A 13,612-nucleotide genomic window follows, 5' to 3' on the forward strand; every position below is an offset into this window, starting at 1 on the left:
TATTTCACCAAACTCTAATACGAATTCTGCTGATAAAGTAAGGGGTCTTGGTGGTGCTCATAACTTATATTCTACCAAGTTTCCTTCACATTAGAAGTCAACTTTTTGGAGTAAAATTTCCGAATACGGTTCGCTCTTTGAGTTGAAATAGAGTCTCAGAGTATAATGAGACTTCTTCGTTGAAGCTGCACGATGTCTTGCTTTGAAACATACAAACGGCTTATCTCGTGGCATGCCCCCGTTACGCGCAGCTCTTGTTTAGCTGATGATTCAATTTTCCTGAGTTGATCTGCTTAGAAGGTCTACTAATTCGGACTTTCAATTGATAATACACTCTTTTCAAGCTGAAACCCCGAGGTTGCGATTACCTTCGAGGCTTTACAAGTGTATATTTGACATGGGTTCCAAAAGCTTTCTTGAAGAGACTAGGATTCCAAGCATCTAATATGATGCTGTGTGCTTTGGAGCATTCGGCGACGTTCTTCAAAGAATACCTGTATTCCACCTAGAGTGAGGTTCAATGACTTTGCAAGTTTTCAGAAGCTGGGTGTGCCATCATTTCAGACCTCAGTGAGACAATTGGGTCAAGATTACTGCTGATTTGAAGATTGGATGACTCAAAGCACTACAGAAAGAGGGCCATAAACTTCTAGAGGATGGGCGTTTGTATGCATCGCGGGATAGCTGCGAGAGTGAGAACCCTTTTGGAACGGAAGATTGCATTGAGGGGACTATGGATGCAATCGAAATGAAAGGAGCGAGAAATTGCTTGAGCAGAGCTTGTAGTTCAAAAAAGAAAATAGAGAGGTCTTCATCCGCTTGATCACCATTTTTCAACATTTCCATCTTTTTGGTCACAGCCCCGTACTTCTCACTTGCCTTCCCAGTGGGTTCGCTGAAACTTCACGAGCACATCTCTCCAAATGCTATGGCGGCTTTCGCACCACCGCCAACATTACCAGGTCCCCAGTGCGATGCCCTCAAGGAGATTGAGGTTTACCTCCAATACTTCAGGTCTTCTCGCGATTTTGGCAGCGAAGCCTGGCTTGAACTCGAGCTCTCGGATTGACAAACTGTCATCGAGACACTGGTTGAGCAACACCAACAATGTGCAAGAATGCAACAGCCCTGGGCGAACACCATACGCGGTATAATCAATGACACGCTCACGCTCTTCGATTCATATGAGGCGGCAAATGGTCCAATCCGAGAAATCGTTGGGAGTGATGCTCATGCAGGAGGCACATTTCAAGAGAAAATGGAGTTGGATATAGGGGAGGGGACTGATGCAAATGTGGAGACTGATTTGGGGGCTGCGAATTCTCCAGCAATGTCTGACAATGCGTTGGAGGATTCCGAGGATAATCATGACGCCCCCCTTCGTGCACTTGCCTTGTACGACGTACCCGCAGGTGTGACCTTGGAAGACCCATGTGCATACCCTGAGAATCGTGAGATGGAGAGCAGTTCCACTGGATCGTTGTTGAATTGGTGGTGCAAAATTGCATTAGTAACTCCTCCCCTCATCGATGTCTTCAAAAAGATCAACGACCTGGAGTTCACCAAATTGGAAAAAGAAAAAATACTCAAATGGGGCGTAATGAGCAAATCACACTGCCAAATACTTCGCAACTGAGAGTGCACGAGAGCTTTCTGCTTCTCCAAAAAAAATTCCAAGGGGAGTTGAGGGAATTGGTTGAAAAATTGTTGAACAGGTGGGGTGTAAGAATGGGTCATACCGCGACATGTGTGATGATTCCAGGAGTGTGGCTCAGACACTCACCAGAGGATATTCTTTCACTGGGTCGTACAGATACTAATGGCCTTCTGTTCAAGCTCGTTCCACCGCAATGAAAGAAAGAGCAAACAACGAGGATGCGTTATCAGCGGGCATATCTTGATAGGCATACCAAACACGGCTCTGGAGGAACATCCACAGATGATGGCCTTGATCCACACAAGCACACACCAGCTACGTGAGTGGTTGCTTGGACTGAGGACACCAAGATGACCAAAAAACAGAAGGACAAGGCGATTATCCATAAGCGTATGCAGGGTTCTCATCTTTGCCGAGTTGCTTGGTGCTTGTGTGGTGGACATTTGGTGCTTGAATCCATGGCCTTGAACGACTAGCGAGACCTGTGCAAGATTAATGTTGCTGAACTCAGACGGATGGGCAAGCCAGGGCCCAAAATCTGCGGTGCACACGGAAAGGGAGAATCCGATTGCTTGATGCCGTTGATGGCGCTGACGATGTGTGAGCACCGCAACATAATGTTGTCAATTGCGATGGGAGAGACTAGAGATTGGTTGGAGGATCCAGGCCATCCATACAAGAGAAGCCCAGAAAATTGGCTCCCACTCAAATAAATTTCTTTACGTGATCTTAGTAACCCGCGACGAAAGAATTCTTTTAAAAAGAGTTGATCCACATAGATCAGCAATCGGCCCCAACAGTGAAAAAATGGGTTGAATGCAAGAGTGGCTTACTGGACTACAATCGATCAAGCTGAACGCGTTTCGGGAATTCGAGCAGACCGTGGAGGTGATTATAAGGCATTCCTCCAACGCTTGTGTTTCAATTGAATGAGAGAGGAAGAACCTGGTTCACCGTGACCATTTTGCAGAGGAAAATAAATGCGGTAAGTGCGGAACTCATATATGTAATAAAGTGTTCATCAAGACACGAAACATCACTACGAAGAATCTTGTAGTCTGTGGCAGTTTTTTTTAAAGCGTTTGGGTCATCATTGATCAGGTGTATTGTTTCAATACAAAAATGTTCACCAGGTCTGGTAAGCGGGCTAAGCGAGAACCCAGGTGAGCCCTGCCGAACGAATATGGTCGCCTAGAACGTTTGGCCCCACATGTAAGATTTTCAGCCAATCAGACAGCCGAGAAACTAACAAAGAAAGTGAGTGATTTATAATGAAATAAGAATTTCAAGCCAACCAACAGCAACTCAAGCTGTAAGTTTCTCCGTCAGCATCAATTATGAAAGTACTTAACTAACATCTTGAAAGTCCGTGGTCCAATGGTTAGGATTCCACCCTTCCACTCTTCTGTGAGCCAGGTGGAGGTTCGTGTTCGATTCACGGCGGTTGCAAATATTTCTGCGTGCGCAATTCTTTTTTTAATTTTTTTTGCAAAAATAAGTGGTTTTTGTATGCAAGCGAACCAAGATCTGAAAGCGTAATCCACAACCTTTTTTTCACCTCAAATCGTAAAGGTTTTTTTTATTATTATATACAAGTTCGACATGTCTTTTGTACCTTCAGGTTAGCGATTCTAGCAACTCTTGGGATAGATCAATCTCCTCGTGGCTCTACCTGAAATCGAACCGTCTCTCAACCCAATTGATTACCTCTTTCCGTCCTCGAGATGAATACATCTGAACTTCGATACCAATGATTTACAAAACAAAAGTCCAAACCAACATGAATTGGAGACTTGAGACTGGTACGAGAACAGATTCGTATCTTACAGGCCCGAAATGGTGTTTTGGAAAAGCGGAACCAAGAACTCGTGACAGACAAGGCCGACGCATGTGATACCACTGACTCCTCGAGATTTGATCCTATGTCAGCAGACTGCTCTCACAATTAGATCAAAGAGGACTGGAAATGTGTTCCAGACCACGCCTCTTGCTAGTAGCAGAAGACCGGCGAGTACTGAGGCTCGGTCTCGCAGCCCAACAGATGTAACAGCGATGCATCAGAGGTTCAGTCTACAAATGAATACCCAAACTCGAGAGTTACCGCGGACTTGTAGTGGTTCTGGACGATCTGAAGGTGTTGGAGAAGGCGAAATTGATGAGGAAGTTGAGGGCGGGGACCTGTTTGGTGATTAGTAGAAATATTAGTAGAGTCCCAGGAAATGCAAAATCAGATGCCCACCCAGGCCCTTTTCCCCTTAGTCTTGGCTGATCTTATGGTAACCTTATCGGTCAGGCATTGAACCCCCAAGAGGTGATAATTGCAAGTGGCGTCGGCCCCGCTAGTGAGGTAATAGTGACAACCAATTTTTTTCATGGCATCTTTCATGTCGACTCCCAAGTTGTCGTCCGATTCCACTTTGTGTTGTGCGACGTTCGCTGTTTCGTTCATTTATACTTATATTGTATTCATTTGCCCATACACTAGAAATTAGAGTATATTCACCCTTGGTGTGCACTTGATTCGGCAAGGTCTCAGATGGCGCCGCAGACGAGCATCCCAGTTGTGCGCCTTCCCTCTCTTATTTTGATTGCAAACGATATGATATCCAGCTTTCAAGAATTGAATTCCGGGTGATTCATTGAAGCATGTCTTTCTTTGTAGAGTTCCTTCTCAACCTGCAACTGCTGTAAATCCCGGCGCGACGCCGGCCGACAGGAGTTGCTTAAGAATGGGGGTCTTCAAGTAGCTCAAAATAGACATTACTACATTCATCATTATGTCTCTATTGATTCGGAAATTTTAAGCTTAGACTAATGTTTCTAGGCGGCCAATGTTCTTGGGTAAGTCGCCTTTATCTGAGCTATAGGAAAGTCACTGACTCTCATCCAAGGACAATTGGAACAGGTGCGTCATCGTTCCCAATATGAACGGAACTAATGCTTCACAGTGTATGAAATTCCGTACCCATTACGTCTCCTTCGCTAATTTCAGAGTAGTTTTTGGTGTATTCAAGTGAGTTTAAACCCCTGCTATTCCAGACATTGCTGACGGAATTCAGTTAGTACCTCAGTGAGCATCTCTCGCGAGGCAGCCAGTCAGCTACTGATGTTCCAGGATATGGACGAATTACCGCGTCAAGAAAACCGATGGCCTCCCCGGTATAATGATGTTCCTATGGGCAATTTGTGTGTCCCCAAAGCTATTATCGCCCTCGTCTCTAACACTTCACAGGTGCTGTTCCATTTGGAGCTTATTCGATCGCCCAGGTTTGGCAGTTGTCTCGGAACATATGGCTTCCTCTTACAGATCCCTAGAATTTCAACATCCCCATCCAAGTCCAGCCACAAGTCTTCGGTACATTTTGCTTGGTCAGTTGGGCACAAACTTTGATCTACCACGAGTAAGATCTTTCGCATTAGCAACTTCCAGTCCAGCTCACACTTGTCAAGTCGTTGGCCAGTATGGAAAGCCACATCCCTCACTGGAATTATCTGGCTTGTGCTCGGTGGCGTTGAAGCAGCGTTGATATTAACACTAAAGGTAACCCACTGCTCTTCCTGGAAATCTTCAACAACGTCACTGACAATGAAGCCATTATACGATCGTGGAATAAATTTTCCCATGATTATTCTCGGGGTTGTTGCCAGCATACTTCTCGCAGTCGGACTTCTGCCCCCATATGTAGAGATATGGAGGCGTCGAGGGAGGGTAATTGGCATCAACTGGGTATTCAGCCCAGCAGCTCTGTCTTGACTCTGCTGATTGGCAAAGATTTTCTTGACTATCGACTGGATGGGAGCTTTCTTCTCGTTGATGGCACTCGGTACCCTCACCAATCTTATCCCATGTCCTTTCAGATACTGACTCCAGATCCCAGTTGCTCAAAACACGTTTGACATCTTGGGAGGTGTGCTCTACATTTTATGCATATTCATCGAAGGTGGAATCTTCATCTCGCATCTGATATGGCGATTCAGAACCCGCAAAATTCGCGCTCAAGCAAAGGAAGACGGCAAGACTTTCGAAGACATTGCTGAAGAGTGTAGGCGCGAGAATGTTCAGTTTCGGTTTGCAGAGCGAGAGGTCGTGTTGCCGTTCTTCCGTTCCAAACCAGATGCACCTGGGTCATTGGAAGCGGGAGATGTTCAGGGTGAGTCTTTTTCCAATTCCCTAGAGATTTTTGCAGGTGTTGGGGTTGAACCGAGAACCCCACTGTCCTTCTTTCCCGTGCACCCGTACAAATCCTAATCATTTGACTAGATTCACCTTCCAAGACGAGATTATCGCTAGAAAATGCCGTTGAAATGCGGGCGGGGGGATTCAAATCATGATGGGAACTCGCTTGGAGCCGGCATCAGGTTGAATGATCCGGGTGGCGTCCCGACAATTCACAGGGCCGCACAAGGGGATACCGAGGAAATGATCCGCGAAGAGCTGTACCTCTGAAGTAATGAAGTTATATAGACAGCAAGCATTCGTACCTTCCAGGTCGAGCATCCGAGATGGCGTTTGTCTCCTTTAACGACCTTTCGAATAAATAATGAAGATGCATGACTTCTTTGGGCAACATTGCTGAAAGAGCAGACCATCACAGAGAATTACCAGAAGGATACAGATAATTCAATATGACCACCTCTATGAGCTATGTCCAGTTCAAATCGTGAACTTTTCCTGTCTATGTTAGAACCCCACAAATGCAATCCCATTTTGTTCACAAAATGCCACCGTTTTGGAATAATCATCATGAATCGAAAATTCGCCTTTCGCAGTCTCCAGGACCGCCCTGTGCTTGATGACTTACGACATTCATAGCCTTTGGCTGCTCGATGTCATCATAATATCGTACACACGCCATCCTTCTTCTTCCGTCGTGATCTGTGTGGTCGCCGGCGCTCTCTTCGATGATACACGACGTCTTCTTCCAGACTCGGCGTTGTTGTGTTGTCCTTGCGAATGATCTGCCGGCAGAGATCTATGAAGACTTCATCCACATTTGCTTGACTGAGATTAGCATTGCGTCTTAACTTCAAGACAAAAACTTACCCCGCCGCCGCGCAGATGTTTCGTAATAGGGAGCATTTCCCCAGCTCTGTGAGACGGTAAATGCTCTCTGCCGTGTCACTACTCGGTCTTCTTCAAGGTCTGACTTGTTGCCAACAATAACGATAGGGACGTTCTCGTCATCTTTGATGCGGATGATCTGCTCTCGGAGCTCTTGAAGTTCGGCAAGGCTGCTTTGGCTGGTAATGGAAAAGACGAGGAGGAAGCCTTGCCCTGTCTTCATGTACAACTCTCTAGGGCGGTGATCAGTACTCCGACGTCTTTTCTTGCCACCAAATCGCGGAACGTCGTACCTCATCGCCGCTGTCAAGAGTCAGTGCATGGTCACGTGATTGCCATATTTCTTGAACTCACTGAACTGTTCTGTGCCAGCTGTATCCAATCTGCATTTTGTGAGCCACATGTCGCCGTCTCAATGGAGAATCCTACATCTCAAGCATGCATTGACGACCCTGGCACTACGCATCAGTCACTGCAGCACAGACACGGGACACCTCGACAGCGAACTCACATCGACCTCGATTTGCTTCCGGTACGAGTCCTCAATCGTGGGATCATAGCTCTCGATCCAGACATTCTGGACGAATTGTGCTGGCAAGATGGTCAGGACAAGGCCCATCAAGGGGGTGGCGAACCTTACCAGTGAGGCACGATTTGCCCACTCCGCCTAGAATTGCAGAGATTGTCAGCTGAGAGACTCGGTCTCCTGAACGAGAGAAGTCACCCACCCGCGCCCAAAACGACGATGTGATAGTCTCTCCTGTGCACATTGTGTCGTTAGCTCGGGCGTCAACTCCCCCATACTCTCCAACGTCTTGCCAAACGAGTTACCTTTGCGAGGTCCTAGCTGACATTTTTGCACTGGTTGCCGCTGTCGCAGCAAACTCTCACCCACGGCCTTGCCTGGACGCCCTCCAGCCTCAGCGAGCACCGTCCCTGCTGCTGGTGTCGACTCGACGCTCTCGCACCCCTCTGATCCGGGTTCTTTCGTTTTCGCAGCGCAGATGACATGTATGACCATTCCCAGGAGAGGAACCAGAAAACTTCGAGTGCCAATGCACGGTTGAGCCGACCCGCTCGTTGCTGGGCTTTCCGAATCTCGTGGTTTAGGAGCTACCGCCGCTGGAGACGGCCACAAACAAACATCAAAATCGAAATCAGAATACCTCTCTCTGCTCTGGGTAGGCAAGAGGGAAGGCAGCAGCGGATGGGCCGTTTGATCAGGAGGATTTGACAGGCTGCATGTCTTACTATGCATTTATACAGCTCCTCTTGTGGCGACTACGGCCTCTGCCCCCCCCTCAAGGCAGTGAGAGGCCCCAGTCCTCTCCTTCGACGCCGGTGCGCACACAACTCTGGCCACGAACACGACCTCAATCTCCAGACTCCCAGACTCCCGTCCGTCCTCTTTGGTCTCTTTGCCTCGGGCGCTCTTGCTCACTCACTCCAATGGGGGTACCTCGAGATGCGCAGAGATTCGATAGCCTGGACGGTAGGAGGCCGTCGTCCGCCAATGTTCTCGCACCGCTGCTCTGGCCGTATCCGACAGGCCAGGCAGGCCAGGCAGCCCTGTCCTCTGGGCTTAAACCTGACGTGTGGGAAGCCCCAGCAGCGCCAAGGCGCACTCAGCCATAGGGGAAGAAGAACTCGCTACCCGACTCGCGGCGTTGGGCGTTGCCGCGAAGGTGCAAGCGACCCTTGCTGGCCATGACAACGTCTGGTGCGCGCTCTCCTATTATCTCCCTTTCTGCCCATGCCACGATGCTTTTTCCTCGTGTTGCGTGAATCATAAAGTATAGTTCTGCATGTCAGCATCTATCCTTGTGCCGGTGGAAGATGACGCAAGTTCCTCGCAACAAAATGTGTGATACGAGTCACGTGCTCATCTCATCTCCAATAACTGTTTCGTTCTGTTTCGTTCTTCAGCGGGAAGTGGGCCCAGTGGCGGTGGTGCCATTTTGTGGATGCAATAATACTACTGTATCTTGTATATTTTTGATACCGTGCAGTCCCCCCACGAGGCTGTCATGTTCTATAAATGGATTTTCCGTTTTGCAGAGTACCGAATTCTTGGTTCGCAGATCCTCAACCACTCAATCCTTCCCGCAGGGGGAAGGATCAGTGGTGGATATTTGTCTTCTATTAGAGCCCAGGCAACTCAAACATCCTTTTAATCTGGCATCCCGATTGCTGAAATGAGGAACGTCTCCCCTCCGCCAACTAGCCAACTATATATCAAAGCAGATTCATTCGGGTATCAGAAAAAGTGGCCGAGATCAAGAAAGTGATTGTCGTCTCCTATAAGTCCATTCGAAGTGTATACTGCCTAGGCTTTCTGGAACAAGCTCAATAATGTTGTTTGCAGGCGAAATCACAGCCTCAAATCAGAGCGAGAAATTTCTTTGGCCTTGACACCACAAACACAAGTATTAAATTTTGTTCGAGGGTTATCATTGTTGCTGGGGTTCTAAGCACAAGATGGGTCTAAAGCTTCGAAGAAGCAATAGCATGCCAAAATTCAGAATTTAGAAGCTGACAGGTTTGCATCAGTCCAAGTATGCCATCAAAAGCTTGTGTGTAAAATAAAGTACTTGGTAACAGTCTTTGTAAGGTTACAGAATTTTTTTTTTTTCAAGCAGTGGTGAGGCCTTGTGATCCAGGTAAGACTAGATACCTGTGCCCAAATGTCTGAGTAAGGTCTGAATTCACATTCCCTCCTGTGGAGTGTTGAAATAAACTGGGGCATTCAAAGGGCTCTTAAGAAATGTGCTTTGGGTTCGTGAATGTCCCCAAATGAATTGGACATTGACAACCTCAAGACCATGACTCTATGCCTCACAAGAACTAGACATTGAAAGCAAAAAGTGCCCTGAAACTCTGTGAACTTTCAGCATTTCTTTCTTCAAAGACCAATAAAACCATTTAGAAAGCCAGTTAGAATAAGCAAAATGTCATTCAGACTTGCTATGTTGCTCAAGTATCTCGAGATTCTCCTCTTTACTGCCTTTATCCTATGTTGAGATATTTGACGTGCAAGCACAGATCTTGAAGCTAATATCTCGCCATCGGGAGGGGCAGGTTCATAATTGTAGATAAATAAGTTTTGTCAAAAATTGCCAACGTTGCTTGCGAGCAGGGAGTTGCTCTACAACCTTTCGAAGTGCTAGCACGGATCTCGACGTCGAAAATGATTTCATTGAAGGGGGGCAGTCTCATAATCTAAGAAAAGTAATTTCATTCCAAATTGCCACACTTGCTCGCTTGCAGAGAGTCCTTCCGCAACGTCTTCATTTCATTAGCGCTAACATCTCGAATGTCATGACATGTTATGCTAACAGCAAACAGCAAATTAGTACAAGAAACCCAAAAAATTCAAAAAACTATCCTCAAAGGAGTATTGCCGTGTAGTTTTCGAGTAAACCGCCTGCATATATACTTACAAAAAACAAAAAATAGCCAAATTTGCCTAGTGTGACCAGGAGGAATGTTCAGGGGCCAATTGGATCTTGTGTCCACAAAAGGTAGGGAGCTAATCTCAATTCGCAGAAGAGTTCTCCAATAGTACACCAAGTGTCTAGCACCACCTATTTTTTGCGGCATTTTCCCTTGATGTTTAGGAATCCATATATTTTTGTCACCCACCACGAGGACTGATTATTTAAAGTCCTTGGCCATAACGCAACTTTTGGGTATCACGCAGGCACTTCCAACAAGTTCCCTCGTGAGATTCTAACACAGCAGACTTGCGCAGTACTTTCCAACGGTGTGCAGAGTTTTGCAGCAGAGCGCAGACTAAATGATGTGAACGATAATTGGCAGATGCTTCCATTATCAAAACGCCAACCTTATGTACAACGGCTTCAGGCTATAACCACAACTCCCGCCGGCATCCCGAGTTCATTCGTCATCATAGCCAGCTAAAGGTTTTCTGGGACTCGTTGGAACTGCAAAATCGTGTGATTAGCACCCTGCCTTTGAAGCTATGCCATCTCAAGATCGTACCTGGATACGTGAGGGGAATCTCCGGTCTCTTTGGATCTCCCAGCCTGGTTCGGATTGGCGGCACCGTGAAGACCAACACAGGTCCCAAGCTCCCAATGACTATCGAGTAGAAGATGGCCGGCTTCTCAATGGCAGCCCATCGCAGGTACCGGAAGGGTTGCGAGAAGAATCGTGGATAGGCCGACATCGTGTCTAGACGGATTAGCAGATGCTTGCAGCTCGGATATGATGTGCGCCTACCCAATTGGCGGTCTCAAACCTCCCTTCAAATCTCGAGTGGTTTTGCGGATTGTTACGCGGCCTGGAGATTTCGGGTGCTTGAACGTTCGAGGTGAAGTGGGCTCGGAAGCCATCACGTGCACACTATCGTAGTGGAACCCCTGCGCAGGAAATGTCTTGGCATTGCATAGGTGTTCCTAAAGCTTCAGGACGCGCAACTGTCACCGAAATTCTTACAACAACGACAACGACATGCGGTGGCTACTTTCTTTTCTTCTGCTGGGGCTTCTGTCCGTGGTACACGCGGTGAGCTCTAGTGGAAACAAATTGTTGGTAGTACTGGAGGAATTGGCGGACAAGGCGAAATACTCGAAATATCTGGCGGACCTGGAGAGTGCGTATATTTCCTGAGAAGTCTTCTTCTGTGCTACATACTAATTCTTCCTCAAAAACAGGCAGAGGATTTAAAACCACAATCGAATCACCAAAAGCTGAAAAGATTGCATTGTTCGAGCTGGGCGAGAGAGCTTATGACCACCTCCTCCTGTTACCAGCAAAGTCGAAAGGTATGGCACGTTGCGCAATGGAATACAAGAATGGAATCTGATTTTAATAGGCCTTGGACCAAATCTCACACCTAAGCTTCTCCTCGATTTCATCAATGCTGGCGGAAATATCCTGCTAACCCTCGACTCTACCCACCCAACTCCCTCCGCCCTGGTATCACTCCTCCTTGAACTCGATATCCACCTACCTACAGATCGCAATGCCCTCGTGGTGGATCACTTCAATTTCGACACACTCAGCGCCGCAGAAAAACATGATGTGGTTCTCGTTCCCCGACCAGACGCCCTTCGGCCAGACGTGAAGAACTTCTTCAAGGGAGACGGTAAAGGTGGAGAAGTCATTGCTTTCCCAAGAGGCGTTGGACAGACCTTAGGCAACACGAGTCCACTATTGACCCCAATTCTTCGAGCTCCTCGCACTGCCTACTCATACAATCCTAAGGACGATGTGGATGGAGTGGAGGACCCATTCGCAGTCGGAACGCAACTCTCCTTGATCACCACAATGCAAGCAAGGAATTCAGCACGCTTCACTGTTATTGGTGCAGCTGAGATGCTGGAGGATGCTTGGTTTGATGCCAAGGTTAAGCGCAGTGTTGGCATGGGTGGTGTTGGAAGTGATGCGAAGCAGGTGAAGACTTCCAACCAAGCTTTCGTCAAGGAGGTTACAGGATGGACATTCAACGAGATTGGTGTTTTGAAGGTTGGGAAGATTGAGCACTACCTCAATGAAGTTGGAGTCAAGAGCAACGTCACTAACCCAAAGATTTATAGAGTGAAGAACGATGTGGTAAGTTGTCTCACGCAATGCTGCTTTATGTTAGGCTAATTTGGGGTTTAGACATACAACATTGAACTCTCGGAATGGTCTTGGGATCACTGGGAAGCATTTACTCCTCCCACTGGTGATGTGGTCCAATTAGAATTCTCCATGCTGTCACCCTTCCACCGCCTCCCTTTGAAGGTTGCTAGCACCACCAAAACCTCTACGACCTACACTACAAGCTTCAAGCTCCCAGACCAACACGGCATCTTCAACTTCAAGGTCAACTACAAGCGACCATTTTTCTCCAATGTGGAGGAGAAGAACACTGTTACCGTCCGCCACTTTGCGCACGACGAGTGGCCAAGGAGTTGGGTTATTAGCGGTGCATGGCCTTGGATTGCAGGTATCGGAGTTACAGTTACAGGATGGGTGGCGTTTGTTGCACTTTGGCTTTGGAGCAAGCCTGTGCCGTTGAAGTTGACGACTTCCGGGAGGAAAATACAGTAGACATGCACGGAACTGGGTTGGGAATCTGTATCTGTATGATGAAAATAAAAGTGTATAGGGCATAGATGCAGTGTCATTAAAGTTTGGGCAATTTAGCAATTTATAGGTTTCATCTGAAGTTCGTTTCGTCTGAATTTTAGGAGGCGATCAGATATCGTTTTATGCCCATTGGTTTCCTACCCATCTGTTAAAGTCCCTTTACGCCAAGTGGTACTTTATTGTGTGATCAGCTACCTACAAGATGAGTGCTTTAATTTTCCTCTCAAGACGAGAGGGATGAACGTTACAACATCTGTCTATCTCAAAGGCTACTTCCAAAGTGGTCTTAACTCTGTCCGTCGATATTTCCCCAAGCGTGCTGCACAATTACGCAGAAGCCAAATTCTTCAGCATGGCGTGCTCAAAACACTGTCTCATGACATTATTGGTAACTTCTCGCTGCAGTAGATTTGCTTCCAATGAGGTCTTCTATTTTGAGACACTGTGGCCGGGAAGTCTGGTTGGCATCACCCTCACCAGACAATACGACAAGCTCATTGGATCTTCTCCCTGCCCCCTTTATTACGCGAAAGTAATTCAACACAACAAGCTGAACTGAAAAACAGAAGTTATGTCGGTGAAGGGGAGCTTACGAAGGTCGTCCAATTCGCTAAGCGAGGGCGGGCACAATCTTGACCCTCGCAATATAGAAATACTCATAATTCCGTATTATATTTAATTATTAAGAAAATTCTATAAAGTTAGATCTGCCTCTTTTCTATTCACAAAGCTATTTCAAAGAATTTTAAGCGTTGAGTCGAGATTTGGTTTAATTTTCTAAAAGTAGCGATTTT

At 46.9% G+C, this 13,612-nt stretch overlaps 5 protein-coding genes and 1 non-coding gene across 6 annotated transcripts; 4 read left to right on the plus strand and 2 right to left on the minus strand.

The window, feature by feature from the left end:
* Positions 1 to 1,117: 1,117 nt before the first annotated feature.
* Positions 1,118 to 1,636, plus strand: K444DRAFT_627067 (uncharacterized protein; the record flags this gene model as incomplete). The annotated part of the gene is made up of 1 exon (XM_024882754.1): positions 1,118 to 1,636. The coding sequence occupies one exon, from the start codon at positions 1,118 to 1,120 to the stop codon at positions 1,634 to 1,636; it is 519 nt and encodes a 172-aa protein (XP_024740248.1).
* Positions 1,637 to 3,018: 1,382 nt separating this feature from the next.
* On the plus strand, positions 3,019 to 3,106 carry K444DRAFT_t11. The gene has a single exon. It is a non-coding gene; the product is annotated as a tRNA-Gly (tRNA).
* A 1,066-nt stretch (positions 3,107 to 4,172) lies between these two features.
* Positions 4,173 to 6,288, plus strand: K444DRAFT_661358 (uncharacterized protein). The gene is made up of 12 exons (XM_024886577.1): positions 4,173 to 4,498; positions 4,549 to 4,562; positions 4,655 to 4,670; positions 4,717 to 4,727; positions 4,773 to 4,843; positions 4,890 to 4,924; positions 4,973 to 5,058; positions 5,108 to 5,198; positions 5,250 to 5,384; positions 5,430 to 5,481; positions 5,536 to 5,808; positions 5,919 to 6,288. The coding sequence occupies exons 1-12, from the start codon at positions 4,472 to 4,474 to the stop codon at positions 5,987 to 5,989; spliced, it is 882 nt and encodes a 293-aa protein (XP_024740249.1). The 5' UTR covers positions 4,173 to 4,471; the 3' UTR covers positions 5,990 to 6,288.
* K444DRAFT_610196 (ras-domain-containing protein) lies at positions 6,272 to 7,937 on the minus strand. The gene is made up of 9 exons (XM_024879699.1): positions 7,551 to 7,937; positions 7,448 to 7,479; positions 7,360 to 7,386; positions 7,231 to 7,310; positions 7,149 to 7,171; positions 7,074 to 7,102; positions 7,013 to 7,022; positions 6,702 to 6,952; positions 6,272 to 6,654 (listed from the first exon to the last, which is right to left on the minus strand). Exons 1-9 carry the CDS (start codon positions 7,571 to 7,573, stop codon positions 6,491 to 6,493), a joined length of 639 nt encoding a protein of 212 aa, XP_024740250.1. The 5' UTR covers positions 7,574 to 7,937; the 3' UTR covers positions 6,272 to 6,490.
* Positions 7,938 to 10,616: 2,679 nt separating this feature from the next.
* Positions 10,617 to 10,908, minus strand: K444DRAFT_523188 (uncharacterized protein; the record flags this gene model as incomplete). The annotated part of the gene is made up of 2 exons (XM_024874267.1): positions 10,617 to 10,663; positions 10,722 to 10,908. The coding sequence occupies 2 exons, from the start codon at positions 10,906 to 10,908 to the stop codon at positions 10,617 to 10,619; spliced, it is 234 nt and encodes a 77-aa protein (XP_024740251.1).
* A 238-nt stretch (positions 10,909 to 11,146) lies between these two features.
* K444DRAFT_651370 (dolichyl-diphosphooligosaccharide--protein glycosyltransferas-like protein 48 kDa subunit) lies at positions 11,147 to 12,961 on the plus strand. Its single transcript, XM_024885703.1, has 4 exons — positions 11,147 to 11,334; positions 11,396 to 11,506; positions 11,557 to 12,296; positions 12,348 to 12,961. Exons 1-4 carry the CDS (start codon positions 11,193 to 11,195, stop codon positions 12,777 to 12,779), a joined length of 1,425 nt encoding a protein of 474 aa, XP_024740252.1. The 5' UTR covers positions 11,147 to 11,192; the 3' UTR covers positions 12,780 to 12,961.
* Positions 12,962 to 13,612: the final 651 nt, after the last annotated feature.

The sequence above is a fragment of the Hyaloscypha bicolor genome, assembly GCF_002865645.1.
Source record: "Hyaloscypha bicolor E unplaced genomic scaffold K444scaffold_52, whole genome shotgun sequence".
In the NCBI taxonomy this organism is placed as follows: Eukaryota; Fungi; Ascomycota; class Leotiomycetes; order Helotiales; family Hyaloscyphaceae; genus Hyaloscypha; species Hyaloscypha bicolor.

What these genes read in the sequence shown, in the direction of transcription:
- K444DRAFT_651370 (XM_024885703.1), top strand. Translation starts at nt 11,193, where the DNA reads ATGCGGTGGCTACTTTCTTTTCTTCTGCTGGGGCTTCTGTCCGTGGTA. An exon ending in ATATCTGGCGGACCTGGAGA is followed by an intron (nt 11,335 to 11,395) that starts GTGCGTATATTT and finishes CCTCAAAAACAG; the next exon opens with GCAGAGGATTTAAAACCACA. An exon ending in ATAGAGTGAAGAACGATGTG is followed by an intron (nt 12,297 to 12,347) that starts GTAAGTTGTCTC and finishes TTTGGGGTTTAG; the next exon opens with ACATACAACATTGAACTCTC.
- K444DRAFT_610196 (XM_024879699.1), bottom strand. Translation starts at nt 7,573, where the DNA reads ATGTCAGCTAGGACCTCGCAAAG. An exon ending in GGAAGCAAATCGAGGTCGAT is followed by an intron (nt 7,172 to 7,230) that starts GTGAGTTCGCTG and finishes GCGTAGTGCCAG; the next exon opens with GGTCGTCAATGCATGCTTGA. An exon ending in CGTCAATGCATGCTTGAGAT is followed by an intron (nt 7,103 to 7,148) that starts GTAGGATTCTCC and finishes CACAAAATGCAG; the next exon opens with ATTGGATACAGCTGGCACAG.
- K444DRAFT_661358 (XM_024886577.1), top strand. Translation starts at nt 4,472, where the DNA reads ATGTTTCTAGGCGGCCAATGTTCTTGG. An exon ending in GATGTTCCTATGGGCAATTT is followed by an intron (nt 4,844 to 4,889) that starts GTGTGTCCCCAA and finishes AACACTTCACAG; the next exon opens with GTGCTGTTCCATTTGGAGCT. An exon ending in CAAACTTTGATCTACCACGA is followed by an intron (nt 5,059 to 5,107) that starts GTAAGATCTTTC and finishes ACACTTGTCAAG; the next exon opens with TCGTTGGCCAGTATGGAAAG.